The sequence below is a fragment of the Medicago truncatula genome, chromosome 6 (genome assembly GCF_003473485.1).
Source record: "Medicago truncatula cultivar Jemalong A17 chromosome 6, MtrunA17r5.0-ANR, whole genome shotgun sequence".
In the NCBI taxonomy this organism is placed as follows: Eukaryota; Viridiplantae; Streptophyta; class Magnoliopsida; order Fabales; family Fabaceae; genus Medicago; species Medicago truncatula.
Genome location: NC_053047.1, coordinates 17,037,556 through 17,064,198, shown reverse-complemented (window position 1 = coordinate 17,064,198; position 26,643 = coordinate 17,037,556). Strand labels below are relative to the sequence as shown.

Sequence of the window (26,643 nt, the reverse complement as noted above, 5' to 3'; positions counted from 1 at the left end):
CTTCAGTCTGATCTCTAGCAACCAACAAGTCCACAAACTTTACATCAACTTTCTGTGCTTCCTTGATATTTTTCAGAAATTCACTATCAATCTTCAGCATACCCAGTTTCACACTCTGAGGTGACCATTCGCAAACCAAACTCATATCTCTAAACTGTTCAAGCAACTCGAACTCTCTGACCATCATGGCGGACATATGCAATGTCTTCCTACTCAAGGCATCTGCAACAACATTAGCTTTACCTGGATGATAATTCAAACCAAAGTCATAATCTTTCAACAATTCGAGTCATCTTCGCTGTAACGCCCTCTCTAATTATTTGATTATTTTAAATGAGTTTAGAATATACTTATATGATTTATGTGATTTATATGATTTATTTTGATGAGTGATATTTTGTTATGTTATATGTTGGTATTTATTATATAATATATATGTTATTTGATTTGGAAATATATATGTTATGTTGTTTCGAAATATGTATGTTATTTGTTATAGAAATTATAAATATATATTGTAATAGAATATTGAGACTTGTAGGACAAAATTGGATATAAGAGAAAAATAAGTAGGTTAAGGATTTTTATAAAAGGGAAGAGCTAGAATATTTTGCAACACAATCTGAAATATTTTGATAGGCAATATAATATATTTTAGTGCATGCTTTGAACTATATTTTGATACTCAATAATATATTTATGTACTAAATAATATATTTTTATACTAAATATGATATATTTTGGTAGGCTATCTAATATATTTTAGTGCTTGATCTGAAATATATATTTTGATACTCAATAATATATATTTATGTACTAAATAACATATTTATGTATTGAATAATATATTTTTGTACTCAATATGATATATTTTGGTACTCAATTGAGATATTTTTGTACTAAATGAATTACTTGTTCCCAAAGTTTCTCACTTATTAGTTGTAAATTATCTCTATAAATAGAGAACTCACACAGTGCATTCTACACACCGAAATTCACAGTTGATGCTTCCTGTGCTTTTCTTCTCTTCTCCCTCTTTTGAATTGTGTTGACGAGTCTTTCTTCTTTTTCTACTCCTTTCTGTCCCTTCGGAATTAAAAGTGTTCTTAAGACTATAATCCCTCTTATGTTTAATTTCCTTTTAAAGAAGAGAAAGCGGTATAGTTCTTCGTCGATCAATCCAAGGTAAGGGTGAGACTAACTTTGCAATTCTATTAAGTATGTGAATCAATGGTTAGGTTTAACATGATGTAGGATGAGTTTTTGAGGAATTGAAAAGTATGTTAAAATTGTAGAATTAATGAATAAACGGTGGAAACTTGTTAAAAAGATGTAGAAACTGTCCTTAGACCTTAGATAATGATTAAAATGATTTGATGATATTTATAATGTTATATAATTAGATATATATTGCATGAATTATGTTTGATGATTAAGATGTTGATGACGTGCATTTATAATTGTTATATATGATAATTATCATTATTGATTGATGTTATTTTGTTGTTGTGATGAATATGATTTACTTTGATGATATGATTAATGAGAAAATATTATATACTGTGAATTAATGATTAAATGCATTACTTGAAATATTATTGATATATATTGCATGAATTATGTTTGATGATTGAGATGTTGATGACGTGCATTTGTAATTGTTATATATGATAATTATCATTATTGATTGATGTTATTTTGTAGTTGTGATGAATATGATTTACTTTGATGATATGATTAATGAGAAAATATTATATATTGTGAATTAATGATTAAATGCATTACTTGAAGTATTATTGAATGATCAAGATGTTGAAATGAATTGTTATTAAGTTTGATATGAATTGATTATGCTGCAATTGTTATTTAACTAAGTTGCAAGAATATGAATAAGTTGATGACGTTTAGCTCCAAATTATTGGATGCATGATAATATGTTGATTACGATGATTACGGTGTTTTGTTGTTAAGAGTCCATGCATAGCATTTCATTGAGCTTTGTCCTCACCACGATTAGGAGCTTTGTCCTCCGCACGATTAGGAGCTTTGTCCTCCGCACGTTTTAGGAGCTTTGTCCTCCGCACGATAAAAGTATATTAATACTTATGATGACGATTGGTACCACATGCATATAAGTGTCTAAGTTGCATTGTCGCATTTGTCGAGTCAAGGTCGTTGTTGATGAATTATCATCCATGAGTTGTTAAGTTGTCGATGAATTATCATCTATGAGTCGTCGAGTTGTCTTCTACCTATGTGTTGTTAAAAAAGTACCTACGAAAATTATACGATGTTTATGATGTGAATTATATGATGCTGACTAAGATGTTGCTATGTTGTTTAACATGTTGATTACGATATTGTTACGTTGCTATGTTGTTTAAGATATTGATTATGATATTGCTATGTTGTTTAACATGTTGATTACGATATTGTTACGTTGCTATGTTTAAGATATTGATTATGATATTGCTATGTTGTTTAACATGTTGATTATGATATTGTTATGTTGCTATGTTGTTTAACATGTTGATTATGATATTGTTACGTTGCTATGTTATTTAAGATAATGATTATGATATTGTTATGTTGCTATGTTGTTTAAGATGTTGATTATGATATTGTTATGTTGCTATGTTGTTTAACATGTTGATTATGATATTGTTACGTTGCTATGTTATTTAAGATAATGATTATGTTGCTATGTTGTTTAAGATGTTGATTATGATATTGTTAAGTTGTTATGATGTTGTATATAATTGTTACTATTAAGTGATGGATATGTTGTACTATATATGATTAATTATTATTAAGTGAATGCTATGAATATGTTGTTGTTATGTTTTCATAAGATGATGAATATGTTGTTGTTATATTATTATAAAGTGATGAATATGTTGTTCCATATATGATTAATTATTATTAAGTGAATATTATGTTATGTTATTGATGATGATCGAACGTTGTGATTACTTGGTAATTGTTTATCAAAGATGCTATTGTTTAAGATGATTATGTTTAAGATGTTTATGTTAAAGATTTATGATGTTAATTATGGTGTTAGTACGTGTTGTTATATTAATATAAAATGATAGATATGTTGTTATATATTATAAGATGATGATTACATGATATTATCTATGAATTGTTAAATGTACTTGATGATGTTTATGTTAAGTTGATAAGTTCTTTTATTCATGAAATGATAATGAGATGTTTGATGAATGATTATCATTATGAATGTTGTTATGTTGTATATGGATTAATTAAAGATGTTGTTATGTTATATATGAACTATGAATATGATGTGATGATCTATGTTGTTATGATTTGGTTAATACGTGTTATATGATTATGTTATAATGTGGTGAATATGAAGTAAATGATAATTAGAAGTTGGTTGGACTATTAAGAGTTATACGTGAAGAATTATTATTACTAATAGATGAAGTTATTCGTGTTGTTAAATATAATTATTGAATTATATGCTTGATATTATTTTGTGAAATCTCACCCCTTCTGCTTGAAAATGTTGCTCTTCGAATGAGTAACTTGCAGGTGATCGAGTTTAAGTTGCTGTTGTGACTGGATTAGCTCTCATGTGTGTCTTTAGGTGCTCTGATACGTAACGGGATGGGAATTTTAATGTTGTCTTTCTATTCCTTACGTATTGTTTTTAAGAAGATTTATGACTATGTTTTAGATTGGATTATATGAGATAATTATGAAGAGGCCTTCGTGCGAAAGACTATTTTGATTATTGAATAATGTCCGCTGCGAAGTATTAAAGACTTTTTAGTTATTGAATTTTAAAGGATAAATAGTTATTTATTCAGTTTATGATTTTAAGAAAAGAAGTGTGACATTCCGTTTTTGTTAATTACTCTGATTAAATAAATGAAATTTTCACGTTGGGAAAACGGGGTGTTACATTCGCTGTCTCATATTCAATTCCTTCTGATCGAACAAATACTTCAAACTCTTGTGATCACTAAACACTTCAAATCTCGAACCATACAAGTAATGTCTCCATATCTTCAATACAAAGACTACGGCCGCCAACTCGAGATCATGCGTAGGATAATTCTTCTCATGAGTTCTCAACTGTCTTGAAGCATAAGCTACCACTTTACCTTCTTGCATAAGTACACCTCCTAAACCCAACTTGGACGCATCACAATATACCACAAAAGGTTCATCTGACTTCGGCAAAATTAACACTGGAGCAGTCGTCAAACGCTTCTTCAATTCACCGAAACTTTTCTCACAATGAACGTCCCACACAAAAGTTTTACCTTTACAAGTCAACTGCGTTAGCGGAAGAGCTAACTTAGAAAACCCTTCAATAAACCTTATATAGTAACCAGCTAAACCCAAGAAACTTCTAATCTCAGTAACGGACTTAGGAGTCTCCCACTGTGATACCGCTTCAACTTTAAACGGATCCACTGCAATACCATCACCAGAAATAACATGGCCTAGAAAACTCACTTCTTTCAACCAGAATTCACACTTAGACAATTTAGCATAAAGCTTCTTCTCTTTCAACACTTGCAAAACAATCTTCAGATGCTCAGCATGTTCTTCTTCAGTCTTGGAGTAAATCAAAATATCGTCGATAAACACAACCACAAACCGATCCAAAAATGCATGGAAGATGCGATTCATATACTCCATAAACACTCCAGGTGCATTGGTAACACCAAAAGGCATAACTTTATATTCATAGTGACCATAACGCGTTCTGAAAGCTGTCTTCTGCATATCTTCATCCTTTACTTTAATCTGGTGATATCCTGACCTCAAATCAATCTTGCTAAAAACACGTGCACCCACTAGCTGATCCATCAAATCATCAATTCTCGGAAGTGGATACCTATTCTTGATAGTTACCTTGTTCAACTGTCGATAATTAATACATAGCCTCATACTACCATCTTTCTTCTTGACTAACAAAACCGGCGCTCCCCAAGGTGAAACACTCGGTCTAACAAACTTCTTCTCAAGCAAGTCTTCCAACTGTTTCTTCAACTCAGATAACTCAGAAACAGACATACGATAAGGTGCCATCGAGACCGGCTTCGTTCCAGGAACAAGATCAATAGAAAACTCAACTTCTCTCTCTGGAGGCACATCAGGAATCTCATCTGGAAAAACTTCAGGAAATTCACACACCACCGGTAACCTATCAATCACTGCTTGATTCTCAATAGATAAATTAGCCATCAACGAAAACATCAAGATACCGTCGCGTTTCAGTTGCTTCAGCTGCTTAGTAGATAAAAACTCCGCACCACTTTCCTCTTCGACGGAAGAGAAATGCACTGACTTGCTAAAACAATTAATAAGGACGTGGTTGTACTCTAACCAGTTCATACCCAGAATCACATCCATACCGCTCAAAGGTAGGCAAACTAAATCCATTTCGAAATCACGACCAAACATAGACAAAGGACATTTCAAACATACGAGAGAAGTAGTCACCGAACCCTTAGCTGGAGTTTCGACAACCATCTCTCCATTCATATCAGACAAATCAAGACCCAAAGCAGAAACACAATCGAAAGCAATAAAACAATGCGTAGCACCAGTATCAATAATAGCAACTAAAGGAGTATTATTAATATAGCAAGTACCTCTGATCAAACGATCCTCATTCTCTGTCTGAGTCCCCGTCAAAGCAAAGACCCTACCAGTAGTCGGCGCCCTCTTAGGCTGAGTACACTGTGAACTAATGTGACCCTCTCCGTTGCAATTAAAGCAAACAATGTCTGTACGATTGCAATCAGCCACCACATGACCTTTCTTACCACACCGGACACACTTCTTGATTTCCTCAGGACAGGCGTTGCTCTTGTGGCCTTTCTCACCACAATTGAAGCACACAATCTCTGCAGCATCCTTCTTCTTAGGCCGCCTAACATCGACCATCTTCTGTTTCCCTTTGTCAGCGGGGGCACTGTACGGCTTAGGACGACTCTGCTGTCCCTTGCCCTTCCTTTCATTCACTACCTTGTAGTGAGCCTTCGTATCCTCTTCGTAGATCCTGCAGCTATTAACCAAATCCTGAAAAACTCTCAGCTGTTGGTATCCAATCGCCCTCTTAATGTCGGGCCTCAAACCGTTCTCGAACTTGATGCATCTCGAGAACTCAGCATTCTCTGCAGTATAGTGCGGATAGAACTTAGACAGCTCCATGAACTTGGCAGCATACTCCGTCACGGACATATTTCCTTGCTTCAGCTCATGGAATTCGATCTCTTTCTTCCCGCGAACATCTTCCGGAAAGTATCTTCTCAGGAACTCTCTCCTGAAAACAGCCCAAGTCGCAACAGCTCCCTCCTGCCCAAGGGTAGGCAGAAGAGCAACCCACCAGTCATCAGCTTCCTCGGCCAGCTGATGAGTACCAAACCGCACTTTCTGATCCTCCGTGCACTGCATAACCCGGAAAATCCTCTCAATCTCCTTAAGCCACGTCTGGGCTCCATCAGGGTCATAACGTCCTCTGAAAGTCGGAGGGTTCTTCTTCATGAACGTCTCCAACATCCTAGCTTCAGCATTTGCACCAGCATTCACGTTAGGTTGTTGTCCCACAGCTTGGGCAACAGCCTGTAGAGCAGCAGCTAACGCAGCATCGTTTCTTCCAGCCATAACCGAGATTCTACAAAAGTAGCAACAACAACATAAGATAGTAATATAAATATTACTAAGACTCGACATGACTCTTCTAATTGACCGGACGGATCAACCTGCTCTGATACCAATTGTAACACCCCGTTTTCCCAATATGAAATTTTCTTAAAACATTTATCAGAGTAAGCATCGTAAACAACGGGATGTCACATAAACGTAATCCAAAAACAGTTAAATAATGATTTAACCAAATATCTTAAACATCGCAGCGGAAATTATGTCATAGTCATAAAACGTTTTGGCACGCAGGTCTCATCTTAAATCTTAAAAGAAATTAGTTCATAATCATAAACAGCATAAAAGTCACGTAATAGAATGAAGCATGCATAATCATAAAGCCCCATCCCGTTACGTATCAGAGCGACCTAGACGACACAGTGAAGGCAAGGCCACTCACGACGGAAACAGCACACTAAGCTCGATCACCTGCACGTTACCCACAGTCGAGGTAACATTCAAACAGAAGGGGTGAGATTTCATAACAGAATAGCGTTAATCAATGCAATTAAGAATCATAAATTAACATCTTAATCGATCTTGATCATAATCATTTTAAACATAATCATCATTGTATCCTTAATAAGCATTTATCACGTAATCACATAGTCAATCATCATCAACAACATAACATTATCACGTAATCACATAATCAATCATCATCAACAAAGCATAATAGACATGACAATGTGACAATGCTCCTAGACTCCGTATATGCATGTGGTACCAATCGTCATCATAAGTATAAATATACTTTAATCGTGCGGAGGACAAAGCTCCTAATAATCGTGCGGAGGACAAAGCTCCTAATAAAACGTGGTGAGGACTAAGCTCAATGATATGCTATGCATGGACTCTTAACAACAAAACATTGTAATCATGTGCATTCAATAACTTGAAGCGAAACGTCATCATTTTCATTATATTCATAATTAAACATTGCATACTCAGTTAAATAACAGCAGCAGCATAGTCAAGTCACATATCAGCAGGGAGATATCAATATATCAACAACAATTTAATAGAATCATAATCGTTTCGTTATATCTCACATATTGCATAATACATTAATCATGCTCAATTAATATCAACATATCTTAATAGCTTTACAGACTGCATTAAACGTTATCATAAAGTTTCATTACCAATTAGGGGTTCACTCCTGATCAAAAGGTGCGACACAGATCGCACAACCACTTAAACAGCTACATTCTGGACTTGCTCGCGAGGCGAGAGTTCTCACTCGCCATGGCGAGTGCCACTCAAATTCCCAACTAATGTTGTTTTGGGTTCAATCCTGTCCTAAAATCATTCCTAATCATCTCTAGGTATGTTTAGGCACTTAAAGGCACTCAAGGTCCAACTAAAAAGTCGAAACTACAAAATATGACATGCACTCTGCCTAAGCTCGCGAGGCGAGGAAGGGTTGCTCGCCATGGCGAGTTGCACCAAACAACTCGCGAGGCGAAGGGAAAAGGCTCGCGTGGCGAGCGATGAACTTCATCACTCGCGAGGCGAGGATCATAGCTCGCCGTGGCGAGCGATGAACGTTGCTACGGCCAGGCTTCCTAAAAACACAAAAATCCGTCGATTCACATGGTTCTAAGCTTGGTTTTGATTCTAGAATTCATCATAAACATATTCTAAGGTTAAAGGACGGTTCTTTCAACAATCTAAACAAGTTTTACCATTTATTCTCAAATTTTAGGGCTTTGACCTAATTCCAAAACTTCTCTAAATCAATCCTAACTTGGTCAACTAATCATCAGAATTACAGAGATTAATGTTACTGAGTTATTAGTCCCACCCTTACCTGGTTATGAAGAAATCGCAGCCCTCTTTGGTCTCTTGCTCCTCTCTAAGCTTTTTCTCCCTTTTCCAAAAGTTTTCACGTACAAAGTGTTTTTTCTAAACCTAGGTCTATTCTTTTATATCTCCTCTTAAAATACTTATCTTATCTCACTTTCTCCCCCAAAACTATCTAAAATATCAAAACAGCCCTCAACTAAATATTTTATATTATTTTCAAATCTTTATTCTATTTATCAATAAAATAATTCTCATAACATAATCAAATCCTCCAAAACTCATAACTTATCTCGTCATCAATCAAATCACTAAATTCACCACAAATCATCAAAACATATCAAAATCATGCATATACTATATAATTATAATATAATGTCCACCATCTCGGTCTTCTCCTCTTGTGACATGGTGACCGGCAACGCACCTTCACCCTTCAAGGCTTTCTCACACTTTTGTTGAATCCACACCGCTTGCATCTTCACCTTCCATAACCCGAAATCGTTAAGCCCGGTGAACTTCTCAATATCCCACTTTGAACCCATGGTACACACTAAACCAAATCACTCCGTTGCCCCACGGTGGGCGCCAATTGTTGTGAATTCCGATCCCCCACAAGATCGAACCACACCAATACTAAATAATGATGTGTGGAGCCAAGGAGAGTGGTAACCACCAAACAAAGTGTGTGCAAGCAACAAACAACAAAACACCACCTAGATCTAATCTAGGAAACAAGTGTGAAACACAAAGCACAATCACAAGATAAACAAGGAGAGGGAAGAAGAAAACAAATACACCAAAGAGATTGTTCACCCAGTTCGGTCCAAACTTGACCTACTCTGGAGGAGAGTTTGCACTCTCCAATCCACTATCAAATGAGTTCTTACAAAAGGGATACAAAAGGTTACAAGAAATTAGCTTGACAAGTTCACAATGAGCAAACCCTAATTTCTACCCTTTTCCCAATCTCACCAAGACACTCAATGATTCTCTCTTTACAACGTGTTTCCCATGTTTTCAACCCAAGAGATACTCTAATCAAAGAACCCTAAACCCTAGAGTTGCCCCTTTGATTCCCCAAGTCTCTCTCACTTCCAACTCCTCTCTTCAAATCTGCACAAGAACAATTTATACTACCCTTCCTCTGTTGAAATCGTGTCACGATTTCCCAAATCGTGTCACGATCTGCGTACCACCCAAGAAACGACCAGTCCTTATCAAGGATACTTAACGAGCAAGTTTCACGATCGTGTCACGATTTTCCCAAATCGTGCCACGATTTTGCACCCTGCAACCTAGCTCACGGCACCCCGAAATCGTGTCACGATACCAAAATCGTGTCACGATTTCCCTGTTCTTCCAGACCACAAATTTGAAGACAATCTCAACAAATGTCATGGATAATAATGACTGGGGAAGGTTGCAAGAGAGCTTTGACAAGATCAACAAACAGCTTGAGAAAATCAGGCGTGTTTCCGAAAAGATCCCTAAACTTTATATCAGGACTCTCGTAGTTCCAAAAGACTTTATGGCCGTTTCTTTTCGAGATAAGGATGTTAAAAAGATGATTCCGAAATTGAAGAATAATAATAAGCAGTATGAGGACTTGATCAACAAGTGCAGGGATCCTGAGAGTTACGGCGAGGACTCTGACGAAGAATATGACAGCATTGATGATATTATCGATGCTCATCCATCGATCACATGGGAAATTGTTTAACAAGAAGTTCAAATGGCTTGTGGCAGTTAGGGGAAGGAAGAAAACTGAAAGGTTTGAACAAGTTGATCACATCTTACCTACCAATCAAAATTGGCTGAAAACACCTGCACAAGAGCTGCAAATTCTTTTTAGTGTGGTTTCTGCTCAGTTTGATGTTAATTCAAGCCTCATTGGTGGGCATATGCCTATAAATGTGTGGAAAAAATGTGTGCATAATATGTTGGTCATTCTCGATATTCTTGTGCAGTATCCAAACATAAATGTTGATGATTCAGAGGAGCCATATGAGAGTGAAACTAAGAAAGGGGCCGACTATAACGTATTGATTCGTGTTTGGGGAAACTTAGTTGCTTTCTTAAAAAAATTGATGCTGAGTTCTTCAAGAGCCTGCAATGCATAGATCCTCACACATGCGAATATATTGAGAGGCTCCAGGATGAGCCAATGTTTGGAGATTTTGAAGGTTCTTTAAAGGTTGCCTTGATGAGGGTTGAACTCATTTACTACAAACCTCAAGAGGTTTATGATGCAATGACAACATTGGTTGAGCCGGAGCCTCTCAATATATTCGCATTGGATTAATCAATGATTAATTTATTTAGAAACATTCTGTAGTACCCTTCCTAAATCCTTTATTTGCTTTGTTGAAAATTGTAAATTTACATATTCATTTTATGCATCTTCTAACAATCTCACTCTGTCTTCGATTCTTACAGTCCTCAATTATTATGTTTTCTTTCATTTGAATCATCATATTCACTTGAGTACATCTCTTTTGTAATTTGTTGCTAAGCTAAGCATGCGTTTATTTAACATAACAATTAACTCTTTATTTACTTATCTTTCCGGAAAGGTTGAAATCAAGCCGACAGATGCCATATCATATGCACATAAATCTTTAGCTACTGGAATCAGTGTATCTAATATCTGTTATGCTATTGGAAGTTTTCAATATTGCAGCTAATGTTCATGACGTGAAGCGTAAGATCATCAGTAAGAATTTCAGTCGCTTGCTCGAGATCAGTGACAAAAAACATTCAACTGTCCTCCCGAAAATGTTAAGGATCATGTCATGGTTGTCACAATGCTTCTTATCAATGGAGACTTCCACAAGGCTTGTGACAATATTGCATCTCTTGATGTATGGTAATTTGTGAAAAATCGAAACGCCGTGCTAGAAATGTTGAAGGACAAAACCAAGGAGGAGGCACTCATCAGGACATACCTAATCACTTTCTCTTCATCGTATGAATCTGAGTGTGGGTCAGCTCACAAATTTTTTCGATCTCTCTCTTTCTCGTGTTCATACTTCATAGTATTGTCAGTAGGAGTGTGATGAATTACGAGCATCATGCAAGGTGGGATCAGCCATCTGGGTGCATTGTGTTCCGAAATGTTGAACCCTCTATGGTGCAGGCTTTGGCGTTCGAGTTGACCGAGAAATTATCCATCCTTGCTAAGAGTAGTGAAAGAGCTACAGAAGCATGGTTAGGAAGTGTCGGGTGGATTGCACTGCCACTCCTTCAGATGGTAGGCGTGAAGACATGTCGGGGGAGTTTACTTCTCATACTCATTATCAACATTCTATTTCTCTCATTGTTTTTCTCCAATTTATTATGCACCCCATTTACGATATGTTTGTTTTAAGAGAACTTGAAACTAGAGCTATGAAATTTATCCTAATTGGTATAGAAACTAGACATATAATTTTTCTACCGCATCAATTTATCGCCTATACCTCGTTTACTTTTTCTTTGCAATCTTCACAGAGGCAAAGAAATGTACCAGAAACATTTTCACTCATTTTTGGTTATATTTTTTCTATAGCTTTTGGCTTTTCCTTTTTTCTCTAATCACATCCAAACATTCTGTCAAAATACTGTCAGTTTATTGGTTATTTTGTTATATATATTTTCAGTTAAGTCTTGCCCAAGTACTAAGCACAACGTATAATAGTTCAACATTAAATAACAGTTCAACATTAATCTCTACGTTTAAATTAAACTCTAACGATAAACATTAATCTCTACGTTTTGATGAAACCTTGCTTATGAAACTTGATTGGAATTAAAGATCTTTATGGAGCTGTACATAAACTAAAGAGGAAATTTAACTGTTGTGACCATCTTGTGTTAAGATTTGATTGCAGTTAAAACTGAAATACAACGAAACAATCAATTGCCTGAAACAGTAAACTGAAGACATTAAGGTGATTTTAAGAAAAGTAGATTAGTTAGTTAAAGGTAATTCATCCAATGCAACAGAATCAAAGTACCCCATAACAGCCAATCAATTCAATTTGCAACAAAAAAAAATACCTGGTTAATTCACACAATGCAGCAACATTAACGAAACCAAAAGCGAAAAAGTAGAGAAACAATATTGTAGTATGGAAACCAATATACACCAATATAGCGCTGCAGAAGATATGGAAAGTAGAACAACCAAGAAAGCCAAATTTATCTCAAAATCACGCAATGCAGTATGGAACGATTAAACAACTTATTGTCATTGAGAGACGAATAATGACTCCGAATGAATAGAGACAAACCAAAACGACACAGGTTATGGTAGGCAAACACAGTAAAGACAAAAATGTAAGTATGCAAGGGAGAGGGGACGCGATGATATATGTATGCAATAATAAGAACCTTTTGCAATATCTTCATAATTTTCAAATGAAACCATGTTTCTCTACCATGTTTAAAAATTAACTTTGATAAGTCCTTCAACAAAAAAAAAAACAAAAAAAAAAAAGCATACATTTTTGCATACATATATCATGCATCATTTTTTTTTCATAGTTTCTAGTTTGTGTCTCATACTGTATTTTCTCTACAAAAGGTCAATCCATCAGTCGACTCGCATCTACAACACTCGAGTAAATCAGAATGGATCATCTTGAACAAGAGAACCACAAGCTTCGGGAAGAGGTGACAACCCTCCGGGCCGAGAATGAGATTTTGAGGAACTTAGTATCTTTGATGACGGTTGCACAGGGACAGCCATTATCTCATCCTATTGTCAGCACTCAAGCTCAGACAGTTGCTTCCACTACCCCGATTTCAACAGTGTTTGCTAGTACTCCTCAACATGCTATGCTTGAAGGTTATCTATGGGGCACACCCTTTGGTTCTGGTGAAGTATTTCGCCCTGATGTCTCTAAGGTTCAAGCTCCTTTTGTGCAACCGACAACGCCTATCCCTCAACCGGGTCCTTTGTTCCCTCAAGCTGCTATGATTCGTGCTACTCGGCAAGGCCATAAACCAATCTATCATTCAGGAAATGTGGTTGCATACGACCGGACAGCTGAACTGGAAGAAAGGTAGTTCAGAAGTTGATCCGAAAAAACCTCATACCTTTCGAAGAGTTTGGATTTGAATATGCAAGTTAATCCGCTATCGGATCTTTGCACCTTGTGTTAACATGTGGAGTGTTTAGCTGCAATTGGGTCTTTGCTGATGTTTATTTCTACTACACTTTTGTTCAATTAATATGTTTGTTTGTTGCTTTATGTTTTTCAAAAAAATCCTTTCATCCCACTCGAGGCGAGATTGAATTTGTTTAGAGCTTTTTGCTTTATGTATTTTCATCATTAATGAAATGGTCGTCTCGGTCCCGACCTTGTTTTATTTTGTGCTTTTTCTGGAAAAAATGGTAATACAAAAAAACCAAAAAAAAAGAATCTTTTTCTTTAATCATTTCCACATATTTGCATAATCATAATGCTTATATCAAAAATCAAATCATGCATTAATAAACCCGTTGAACACTTTAATCATATACTCCCTCTCGACTTTGAGTTCCTTGTATCCGAGGCTGAAGAAGAGGATGATGAAGAAGCTTCCACTGAGATTTCTCACCTTTTGGGGCATTTTGGCCGTCGAAGCTGCAAATATCAAGAAAGATTGTCCAGAAGAGGACTTTCATGTACAAAGACTGGCACGAGATGCCACCATTTGCCTTGCAAGGATATTGTACTTCAAGTGAACACTTCAGCAGGGGCAACCCCCCCTCCATCCCTCAGTATACAACATAAAGGCAGTGCCTCACATGAAGGTCAAAGTCCCGTCAACGGGAGTTCTAATGAAAGCTAAGCTTGATTGAAGTGGAAAGTGTTACTGTCGTATGGCGTGGACAGTTGTATCAAAAGCATGAAGCATGAGGAGGCTCGTCCCCATGAATGTCAAGAGAGTGGCCTTGGGCTCAAGAGTTACAATATCTGATTTAACCAAATTCCAGGGGCAATGAATGCCTAATACAAAGCATGAGGTTAAACTGGTATGTCCTGTGAATACCGATGCAGTCAAGAAATACTTTGTTAAAATGAAAAAGCTCGATAAGTCGCAAACCTGAAAAGGCGGCTTAGGAAAAAAGAGCGTCTCGATGGACTGAAAACCCAAAAGGGCGGTCCATGCAAAAGTTAGAGACATATATAAAAAAAATGAAAAATGATTATCCTGATAGGTTGAAACCCGCAAGGGCGATCTATGCAAAAGTTAAGGATCATGACAAAGTAACTGCATCTGGTCGGACATGACTCATCTGTGGCATTCCAGCCGTTAAAAGACCTTCGACTCATGGCAAGGTAATTGCATCAAATCAGATATGATTCATCTGGGGCATTTCAGCCGTCAAGAGACCTCTGACTCTGGGGCATTTCAGCCGTCAAAAGACTTTCGACTCATGGCAAGGTAATTGAATCAAATCATATATGGTTCATCTGGGGCATCTTAGCTGTCAAAAGGCTTCCGATCTGAAGCATCTGCAAACCAAAGACTCAGAGCAGTGAAATTCAAAGTTGGTAGGGAGAGCAGTGGTTATTGTGTTCAATATACCTTTCCCATATAATTACCATTTTCCAAACTTTTTTTTAATCCGTGGAGCCACGCCTTTCGCTGGCTACCACTCCATTTATTAATTTGAGCCAATGCCCATTTATTTGAAATTCTCATTTATTCTATTTTGCACATTTTCTTCTATTTTTGATGTTAATATGTAAAGCAAAAAAAAAAAAAAATCTTTTAAAACTTTTTCATGTCTTTTGAAAAGCATAAACAACAGGTACATCTTCTTTGAACTTATGAGTAGGTGAAACATACATCAACATCCGTCTCAAGGACAGTTAAACTCTGCAAGGTTGGCATGACCAAAAGTTGTGAGATGACCTCTGTCAAAAAAAAAAAAGTAAAAAGCTCGATAAGTCGAAAACCCGAAAGGGCGGCTTAAGCCAAAAATGAGCGTCCCGGTGGACTGAAAACCCGAAAGGGCGGTCCAGGCAAAAATTAGGGGCATACAAACAAAAAGAATATATTCCCGGTGGATTGAAAACCCGAAAGGGCGGTCCAGGTAAAAGTTAGGGATTCAAAAAATATACAAAAAAAAAAAGACAATATTCCCGGTGGATCGAAAACCCAAAAGGGCGGTCCAGGCAAAAGTTAGGGATTTTCAAAAAAACAATATATACAAAAAAAAAAAATGAAATGAAAAAATGGAAAAGACAGAGGCATCACAGTTCCAATGGGCCAAACAGAAGAATACACCTTGAGCTTGGTTTACAAATGGCGACTTCGGCCGGTGGTTTGATTAACTGTGACTTCTACCTCTGGTTTGATTAATGGCGACTTCTGCCAAAACATGGGTTGATATCCTTCTAGTGGTTTGATGAATGGCGACTTCTGCCAAAACATGGGTTTTACCCTTTCAGTGGTTTGATTAACATGCATTACTCCCAAGAAAGGGCGATTTCTGCCAGTTGTTTGATTAAAGAGTTTTTACCTCTTCAGTGTATTGATTATTGAGCTTCCTCTCATCAGTGATTGGATATCGAGCTTTACCCCGTCAGTGATTTGGTTCATCTCCAGTAATACTATCCCCAATGAAGATTGTCGAGTGTTTGTACTGCGATGTCAGTCCGCCTTCCATCTTACTTGTCTAGTCTTATCAGCTTCACTTGTTGTATAGAGTCGTCTAAATCATACATTCATACAGTCATATATTCATGTACTCATACATTCATTCATTTCATATATACATATTCATGCATATAAACATTCTTGCACACATTGCATGCATAACAAATACCATTTATACATGATTGCATTGACTGCCTTGTGTCTTACTTCATTTGTATCTCACAAAAACGTCGTCTCCAATGTGTTTGACCTAGAAATATCACCCAGGGTCCTGTTTTGTCGTATCCCTTCAGTTCAGTCTTCACTCATTATTGTGTCAATCGAATAGCTTGCAAACCTTTTTTGTTACCTGTGTGTCAAGCGAATAGCTTGCAAACATCTTTTGTTACATGTGGGTCAAGTGAGTAGCTTGCAAATATCTGCTATTACCTACGGGTCAAGCGAGTAGCTTGCAAATATCTTATGTTACCTATGGGTCAAGCGAGTAGCTTGCAAATATCTTTTGTTACCTATGCGTCAAGCGAGTAGCTTGCAAATATCTTTTGTTCCATGTGTGTCAAGCGAGTAGCTTGCAAACCTCTTTTGCTACCTTAGTGTCAAGCGAATAGCTTGCAAACACCTTTTGCTTCATTGTGTCAAGTGAATAGCTTGCAAACACCTTTTGCTTCATTGTGTCAAGTGAATAGCTTGCAAAATACCTTCAGAGTCGGGTTGACACCCTGCCAAATGCCTTTGAATCAGGTTGATACCCTGCAAATGTTTTTGAATCAGGTTAATAGCCCGCAAATATTTTTGTGTCAAACAACTATTTTACCAATGTCTTCATTTTTACCGTGTGTTTGCTATCCCACAATGTTAGCAAACCCTGTCGGTCCGTCTTGTCTTTACTTTCATCAGAGGCTTTGCTTTTAGCAAATGCTAATGGTCCGTCTTGTCTTTATTTTTACCGTGTGTTTGCTATCCCACAATGTTAGTAAACTCTGTCGGTCCATCATGTCTTTACTTTCGCCAATTCGTCGGCCAATCATGTCTTTACTTTCGCCACTCGTCGGCCAATCAGGTCTTTACTTTCGCCACTCGTCGGCAAATCATGTCTTTACTTTCATCACTCGTCGGCTAATCATGTCCTTACCTTTACCTTGAAGCAATGTTAATAAACATTATCATCTATAATCCAGTCGTTTCAAGATATCTCACAGCAATCATAAGCATTACCTACCATTTCTTTCCCCAGTGATATCTATCCAATTGTCCCCAGTCAGTCTTTATGCATCATCTTTACATTCATGCTTGCATCATGTTCAGCCATATCATCACATTCATCAGCATCGCATCTCTGGCATTTCAAACGGTCCAAAATTGGCGTTTTTTTTATATTTAAGTCTCTTCGACCCTTGGTTTAAAAGTTTTCCCTTTTAAAACCTTCGTGACGAAGAAACTTAAATAGGGGCATCTGTCATACCCCAAATTTGGACCGTTTAAAATCTTTTTTGTCCATATTTTAAAATAGTCCACTTTCTCTGTTATTCGTTTTTTTATTATTTAAAACTCGTGTTTTTTTCGTCTTTAATCATTCAAAACTTTTATCTTGCAATTAAGTCTCCGCTTGCATTTTTACAACAATTAAAATCACTTCATCTACATTTTTTATAACAAAATTGCTAATCCTGTTTTAAAAGTCGCGTCTTTTTAATCATTTCAAACAAAATTTCAGCAGAAAGGTTGCTTTGAAGTACCTCATTTTAGTTACCGAAAGGGACAATTTTACTTGATGTTTATTCATTCACTTTATCTTTATTATTTTTAATTCCACTTATCTAATTTCTTTACAAAGTCAAGTTTAGTCATGTCCACATGTCACATTCTCATTGGTCCTCTAAACCAAAACCCTAAACCCTATTTTAAAGTAGTATAAATACCACTGCATTTATTGCAATAAAAAAAGGGTGAAATCACTGTACACGGACATAGCAGCCGCTACCAATCATCACAAACACAATTTCCTTTTCTCTTTCCATCATTTACAGATCAAACCATTTTTTCAAAGAAATTTCCTCAAGAACATTCATCAAATCAAAAATCCAGGAAGATCATATAATGTAATTCCAATTCTCTTTTTCCAGATCTGTTCATTACACTAACACAAACAACAATTTCAAAAATCTTCAACCAACAATCATCAATCTCGTCTTCTTTCAAACCATACCAACATCAATTCCGTTTTTCTCGATTAACACCGAACCGGATCGGAATCAAAGAGAAGAAGGAACAAAACCGAATCGGAAAAGGAACAGATCGGAAGCAGAGACAGAGGAAGAGGTAGAAAGTTCTTCCTTCGTTTTCTTTAAGTCCAGATCTAGCATTTTTCAAACATTTTCTTTAAAAACTAAGTTGATTTTCGTAACCTAGAGGAAAAAGGATGTTTAAAAATGTAAAAAGTTTTTGAATCGGAAGAGTTTGAAACTCCGGCGCGGTGGCGCCACCACCGGCAACCGCGCCGGAAAATTTTTGCTCACTGGAGAAGAAGAAGAAAGGGGGCGTTGTTTCTTTTAGAAAGAGTTGAGAGCTTCTCTCTCTAAGTTAAACTTAGAGAGAGAAGTGATTTGGATTTGTGTTTGTTTTTTATTGTCTCCATCAATTTATACTCCCTCCGTATCTTGTGTGCACCGCTGTTTATCTTTCCTGTACGCCTTTGAAGCTAGGCTGTTAGATTGTAGATCTAACGGCCGATGATGCATCTTGTATGTGTTAAGTGCTTGTTCCCTTTTTGAGGACTACTGTGTTGATTTCTGTTTGAACCGTCAGATCTTGGATCTGACGGTCACTGTGCTTCCTGAGTTGTTTCTCTATTTTGTGATGTTTGCTTAACCCTTGGATCATTTGATCCAGTGGCCGTGATGAGATCTTGGGATTCAGATCTGGACCTCTGGATTCATCCAACGGTCCAGATTGTATCCTGCTGAGCCAATCTCTTTCTTTTAATTGTTCTTTATCATTTTAAATACTTTTAACACTTTTTTGACATTTTAATGCTTTTAAAAAATTCCAAAAAATATTGTTCTTATCATCTTAATTTTCTCTAATTTTCAAAAATTCATCATACTAGTTTTCTTTTAATTTTTTGCTCATTTCTTCACTTGCTTTCAATTGTTGTTTTATTGTGTCTTTATATGGTGATTTTAATTGTTACTTGTTATTTTCATATGTCTATTCTTAATTTCTTGCTTATTATTTCTCATGTCTAATTCATCACAATATTCCTTATGATTACTAACGATTTAATCTTTGTTTTGAATCATAGCATGCACATTTAACTTTCTCATCATTTTATTTTGTCATTGACTTAGTGTGTATAAATAGGGATTTGATGTAATTTTATTTCTTGTACGTCGTTACGTTAACTTACCGTTAGTTTAGAAAAAACCTTTTTATCAAAAAAAACTAAACATGTCAAATTCAAAAAATCATTTTCTTAACAAAATTTTCTCTTTATTTTCTTAATCAAATTCTCAATCAATCTTAATTCAACTTCAACTATTTTTAAACTTTAAAATCAATCAACCTCACTTGTTTCTTTTATCTCATGCCTTGAGGCCTCTTTCTCTTCTTAAAACCCATTTTCAAAAATCTTAAAATCAATCTAACCCACCAAAGAAATTTTTGAGTGGAACTACGTCGGTTTTGATCCCTTTCCCAAAAGGGTACGTAGGCAGAGGACTTGTCCTTCCAAATCAAATAAAAATAACCAAAAACATACTTCTTCTCCCTCCATTCTTTCACTTAGATTTTTAGGTAATAATTTTCAAATAAGCAATGAATTTAGCACAAGATAATCTAGGTAAGAGGTTCCTACGGGATACCGTAGATGCTTAGGGTGCTAGCACCTTCCCTTCGCATAACCAACCCCCGAATTCAAAGTCTCGAAAAGGGTTTTTACTCATTTTTTCCCTTCCCACGAATAAAAATCGAGAGTTCAAAGATTGACGATTCAAATCAATTAATGGTTTGATATCCGAAAATCGCGAGCACAATGACACATGATGAATGCACACAAACCAAGAACTACACGCCACAATGGAGCTGGAGTTGAAGGCATGACAGATGAGGGATAGTAGTTGGGGGAGATGAAGCAAATTTTATGTGATGAACTTGTTTGGAAGTATATCAACTTTATTCTCCTTGCAATTCTGTGTGATACCTTCACTCAAGGACAAATATGTAATTTTGAATTTATTTTTCCATAAAAAAAAAAAACTTCTTTTATGAAACAAAGGAACTAATGAAATATATTTGTATACATTTGTGTTTATTTAGACCTTCCTGTTTTTAGGTTGATCAAAGTTAGCAATTCCCAATACTAAGGGTCCGTTTGGATTGACATAGTTTTGAGCTCATGAAAATTAACAGTTTATGTAAATAAATTAATTTTTATGTATTATTCATAAGTTTGTCAAAGGAGTTTATGAAAAAACAATTTATGAAGATATGATTTTCGTTATTGAGAACTTATGAATTAACATAGCTTAATCATTTGCATAATTTCTTCCTTACTGTCATGTACCTTAATAACTTGTAATATGTGTTTTAGTATTTGATAGAATAGAATATTTTGTTATTATTAGTCATAAGTAGTTTCCTATAATTATGCTGTATCATAATTAGATAGTTGACCAAACGTTACACATTGTTGTATATATATTCTACTCAGATCAATGAGAAATCCATTCATTCCATTATCTTACATGGTATCAGAACTTGTCGAATTCAAGGGCCGCCTAAACCTATTCATGCACCAAGCCCAAAAAGAGTGTTGGGCGTGAGGGGGGTGTATTGGGAAAAACCCAAGTCCCACATCGGATAGACAAGACTCTTGGGAAGAATTTATAAAGAGGAGGCAATCCTCACTTTACAAGCCGGTTTTGTAAGGATGAGTTAGACCCCAAATTTCAACATGGTATCAATCCTAACCGATCCCTCTCTTTAAAATAAAAAAATAAAAAAAAATAAAAAGAAGAAGGAAGCCAGAAGCAAAACGCAGAAACGCGTTTCTTCCTCTCCCACCTTGATTCTGTCGCCGCAAGCCTCTTCTTCCACCTTGAAGCTTGCCGCACATCAGGACTACCGTCCTCTGTACCGCCGCTGCAGAACACGCGATCCCCTCCTGCCTCTGTTCGCACCGTCGCCGTCGCACACCACCGTGCACAAGGGCCCACGCGATTCCGATCCCGTTTTCTGCTTCCTGCTCTTCAACCACGCCTGTTCTTCTCCACCATTTCTCTGCCATCAACAGTGCCATGTCTGATTCTGACCATTCAGAACACAGTGACACAGAGACCCGTAAATCCGCCGCTGCTAATGGTGATTCCGTCCAGCCCACACTCACCAAGCACCGAGGTTCCAAAACGGAGTTCCATCCCGCCCTTGCCGTCTCCAATATTAGGAACCACATTCCTATTATTCTTGAGATGGAAAAAGATCAATATGGAACATGGGCTGAACTTTTCCGCATTCATGCTCGCTCACATCGAGTCCTGCATCACATTGTCCCATCTACAGGAACAACACCACCAGCCCCTACTGACAACGAATATGAACAATGGACCACTCTTGATGCCACCGTTCTACAGTGGATTTATTCCACTATTTCCACTGATTTGTTGACCACTATTTTGGAACCCAACTCCACTGCAATAGATGGAATCGTTTGGAAGACATTTTTCAGGATAATCAAAATGCTCTTGCTGTTACTCTTGAGCAAGAGTTCTCCAGCACTCGCATGGAGGATTTTCCCAACGTCTCTGCTTACTGTCAGCGTCTTAAGATGCTTTCTGACCAGTTGAGAAATGTCGGCTCTCCTGTCAACAATCATCGTCTGGTTCTTCAACTGATATCGGGTCTTCCGGAAGCTTACCGTAGTGTTGCCACCTTGATTCGCCAGAGTAATCCTCTTCCTGCATTCTATCAGGCTCGCTCCATGCTCACTTTGGAAGAAGCCGGTATGGTTAAAATGGCAAACACAGGCTCTCATGCTGCCATGCACACCAGTCAACCGAAACCTGCTGAAGACACTTCTCAACGTGGCAACCGCCGCCCCAGCAACCGTTCTCGTTCCCGTGGCAATCAGGGTCGCGGAGGGGGACGTGGTAACCGCAGTTCACCTCAGTCTGGAGCTTCCAACGCGCCCTCACCTTGGTCCGCTCCTCCTTGGCAGCAGCAACAACAGTATCCATCCTGGCAACAATGGGGTTGGACTCCACCACCATGGGCTATGCCTCCGTGTCCGTATCCCACGTCTCAATGGACACGTCCTACCGGTCCTCCTAAGCAGCCAGGCATTCTAGGACAGCGTCCTCAGGTGTATGCAGCCTCTACTTCATCTCAGATACCGACAGACATTGAGACAACAATGCACACCATGTCACTTCACACTCCTGATAAATAGTGGTACATGGATACTGGCGCAACATCTCACACGGCCGCATCACAAGGTAATCTCTCGTCTTATTCTCCAGTAAGTAATTCAAATCAGAAAGTTATTGTTGGCAGTGGCCATGGAATTCCAATTCACGGCACCGGACACACACAAATAACCGCATCTCACCAACCCCTTCACCTTAACCATGTCCTGCATGCCCCGAAAATTATTAAAAATTTAATTTCTGTGAGACGACTCACTACTGACAACAATGTTTCTGTTTCCTTTGGCCCTTTTGGTTTTACTGTCTCTGATTTTCAGACGGGGATCACCCTTCTCAGATGTGACAGTCGTGGAGATCTTTATCCAGTTACCACTCCTTCCAGTTTTACCGGTCTCACATCCGGTCTTTGGCATAGCCGTCTTGGTCATCCTGGCGTGTCTGTTTTGAATTCACTTCGCAAAAATAAGTTCATATATTGTGAACCTTTTAATTCTTCTGTTGTTTGCGACTCTTGTGTTTTAGGCAAACATGTTAAATTGCCATTTTCTGATTCTCAAACTACGACATTGATGCCTTTTGATATTTTACATAGTGATTTATGGACGTCTCCAATTTTAAGTTCTGCTGGTCATAAATATTATGTCTTATTTTTATATGATTTTACAAACTTCTTGTGGACTTTTCCTATTAGCAGAAAATCTCATGTGTTTGAAACGTTCAAGTCACTTACTCAAATCATTCAAACTCAATTTTTGCAAAAAGTCAAAACATTTCAATGTGACAATGGCGGTGAATATAATAATGAGCTTTTTCACAAATATTGCACTGATCATGGCCTTGTTTTTCGTTTCTCTTGTCCACACACATCCTCACAAAATGGGAAAGCGGAACGAAAAATAAGAACAATTAATAATATGATACGCACTATGCTAGCTCATTCTTTTGTTCCCCCGTCATTTTGGCATCATGCTCTTCACATGGCAACTTATATGTTAAACATACTTCCATGTAAAACACTTCAAAATCAGTCACCAACACAACTCTTATATCACCGTGATCCCACTTACAGACATCTAAGAGTTTTTGGTTGTCTATGTTATCCCTTATTCCCGTCACCCACCATTCATAAGTTATAGCCTCGCTCTACTCCGTGTGTTTTCTTGGGTTATCCCTTGAATCATAGAGGTTGCAAGTGTTATGATTTGTCAAACAGAAAATTAATAATTTCGAGGCATGTTATCTTTAATGAAACTCAATTTCCCTTTACCAAGATGCATTTCCCCTCGCCGAACTCTTATCACTTCCTAGATAATGACATACACCCTTACCTTATACACCAGTGGCAAAATCAAGTATTACCACCAGCCACACACAACCAATCCACACCAACAACCACAATTGATCAACCAACCTCTTCAATAAACCAACAGTCCCCAATAAACCAACAGTCCCTATCTACTGCCTCTCCGACCAGCTCGTCAGCTACACCTTCCTCTACCCCATCATCACCAATCCAACCGCATCCACCTCCACCTACACGAACCATCACTACCCGTAGCATGAAAGGCATTGTAAAACCCTGCAAGATGTTTAACTTATCCATCTCTCACTCCGACCACACCATCTCTCCCATACCTAAAAACCTCAAACTAGCCTTCTCCGATCAAAATTGGAAATCCGCAATGCAATCTGAATTTGATGCACTTATTAGAAATAAGACGTGGGATTTAGTTCCTCGTCCTTGTGATGCTAATCTTATTCGATGTATGTGGATTTTTAGGCATAAGAAAAATTCTGATGGCTCCTTTGAGCGCTATAAAGCTCGTCTTGTAGGTGATGGTAGGTCACAAGTTGCAGGTGTGGATTGTGATGAGACTTTTAGCCCAGTGGTGAAACCCACTACCATTCGAATAGTGCTCACCATTGCTCTCTCCAAATCCTGGCCCATTCATCAACTGGATGTCCAGAATGCCTTTTTACATGGTGATCTTCATGAGACTGTTTACATGCATCAGCCATTGGGTTTCCGCGACCTCCATCATCCAAATTATGTCTGTCGATTAAAGAAGTCCTTGTATGGTCTCAAGAAAGCGCCTAGAGCATGGTACCAACGCTTTGCTGACTATGTCGCCACCATTGGCTTTCGCCATAGCACATCAGACCACTCTCTCTTCATATATCGACAAGGTTCAGACATGGCCTACATTCTGCTTTATGTAGACGACATCATTCTCATCACCTCCACTCAGGTCCTCCGCAAATCCATTATGTCCCTCCTAGCATATCTGAGTTTGCAATGAAGGATTTGGGTCCTCTAAGTTACTTTTTGGGTATTGCAGTATCTCGTCATCTTGATGGTATATTTCTCAGTCAAAGCACTTATGCTTCAGAGATCATTGAACGTGCTAGCATGACTTCTTGTAAACCATCAACCACTCCTGTTGACACCAAGCAGAAACTCAGCACCTCCTCCGGCACTTCTTATGAGGATCCTTCCTTGTATCGGAGTCTTGCAGGGGCCCTCTAGTATCTCACCTTCACTCGACCTGACTTATCATATGCTGTTCAGCAAGTTTGTCTTCATATGCATGCCCCTCGCACGGAACACATGCTGGCTCTCAAGCGCGTTCTGCGCTATGTTCAGGGCACCTTACATTTTGGATTACATTTATCACCATCTCCTATTACAAAGTTGATCTCCTACACTGACGCTGATTGGGGTGGATGTCCTGACACTAGACGGTCTACATCTGGTTACTGTGTTTTTCTAGGTGACAACCTTATTTCTTGGTCTTCCAAAAGGCAACCTACTCTCTCCCGTTCTAGTGCTGAAGCCGAATATAGGGGAGTTGCAAATGTTGTTTCCGAATCGTGTTGGATTCGCAATCTTCTCCTAGAACTCCATTTTCCTATTCCTGAGGCCACTTTGGTGTATTGTGACAATGTTAGTGCCATCTATCTATCTGGTAATCCTGTGCAGCATCAGCGCACTAAGCATATTGAGATGGACATTCATTTTGTTCGGGAAAAGGTCGCTCGTGGCCAGGCTCGCGTCCTTCATGTTCCCTCTAGACATCAAATTGCAGACATCTTCACCAAAGGACTTCCTCGCATTCTCTTTGATGATTTTCGGACTAGTCTAAGTGTCCGTGAACCTCCCGCTTCGACTGCGAGGGTGTGATAGAATAGAATATTTTGTTATTATTAGTCATAAGTAGTTTCCTATAATTATGCTATATCATAATTAGATAGTTGACCAAACGTTACACATTGTTGTATATATATTCTACTCAGATCAATGAGAAATCCATTCATTCCATTATCTTACAGTATTACAATATCATGACAGTACAAATTATAATTGTTTATAGGAGCCAACTTTGAAACGTTACTCAAGAATTATTATAACCATTAACTTAATAGATAATGTTTGAAACTTGAATGTGAACAATTTTTCTAAACTGATAATGTTTGAAACTTAACTATACAAAGGAACTCATGTAAAAGATGAATTCTTTAGCCAATGAAATAGGAGTCAGGTGCATCATGGACATGATTGACGAAATCAGGGAACCAGCTCATTCCAAGTTTAATTTATTGAAGAAATGAATTCTTTAGTCACTATTCTTGTTTAATTTATTTTATGTTAATTCTTCCAATAGGCAAGGAGTTGAAACTTTTGATTATCAAATAAAAAGGGGTAGGGTAGCACTCTTTCCCCCAGCAAGGACAGGGGTTTTAAACGAGGCACCCTATTTTCTTCACAAAGCTTGTATCATTTTTCTCTATGTTACGCCTTCTCATTTTGCAGCAAACCCCTAAAGAAGAAACAAAAGAAAAGAGAAACCTTTAGAGAAAAGTTCATCGGCGCAGAAAAATCCGTGCTGATAATAAAGTCGCCGGTGCGTCCAAATAAAAGTTCATCTGCGCAGAAAAATCCGTGCTGACAATATAGTCGCCGGTGCATCCAAAGAAAAAGCTCATCAGCGTAGAAAAATCTGTGCTGACAATAAAGTCGCCGGTGCGTCCAAAGAAAAGTTCATCGATGCAGAAAAATACGTGCTGACAATAAAGTCGCCGGTGCGTCCAA

At 37.6% G+C, this 26,643-nt stretch overlaps 1 protein-coding gene and 1 pseudogene across 1 annotated transcript; both read left to right on the top strand.

Annotated features, from left to right (window-relative positions):
- The first annotated feature begins 9,895 nt into the window (after nt 1-9,895).
- On the top strand, nt 9,896-13,548 carry LOC25496387 (eukaryotic translation initiation factor 3 subunit C-like; annotated as a pseudogene).
- A 7,880-nt stretch (nt 13,549-21,428) lies between these two features.
- LOC112422778 (uncharacterized) lies at nt 21,429-23,596 on the top strand. Its single transcript, XM_039826965.1, has 2 exons — nt 21,429-21,760; nt 21,829-23,596. Exons 1-2 carry the CDS (start codon nt 21,429-21,431, stop codon nt 22,574-22,576), a joined length of 1,080 nt encoding a protein of 359 aa, XP_039682899.1. The 3' UTR covers nt 22,577-23,596.
- Nucleotides 23,597-26,643: the final 3,047 nt, after the last annotated feature.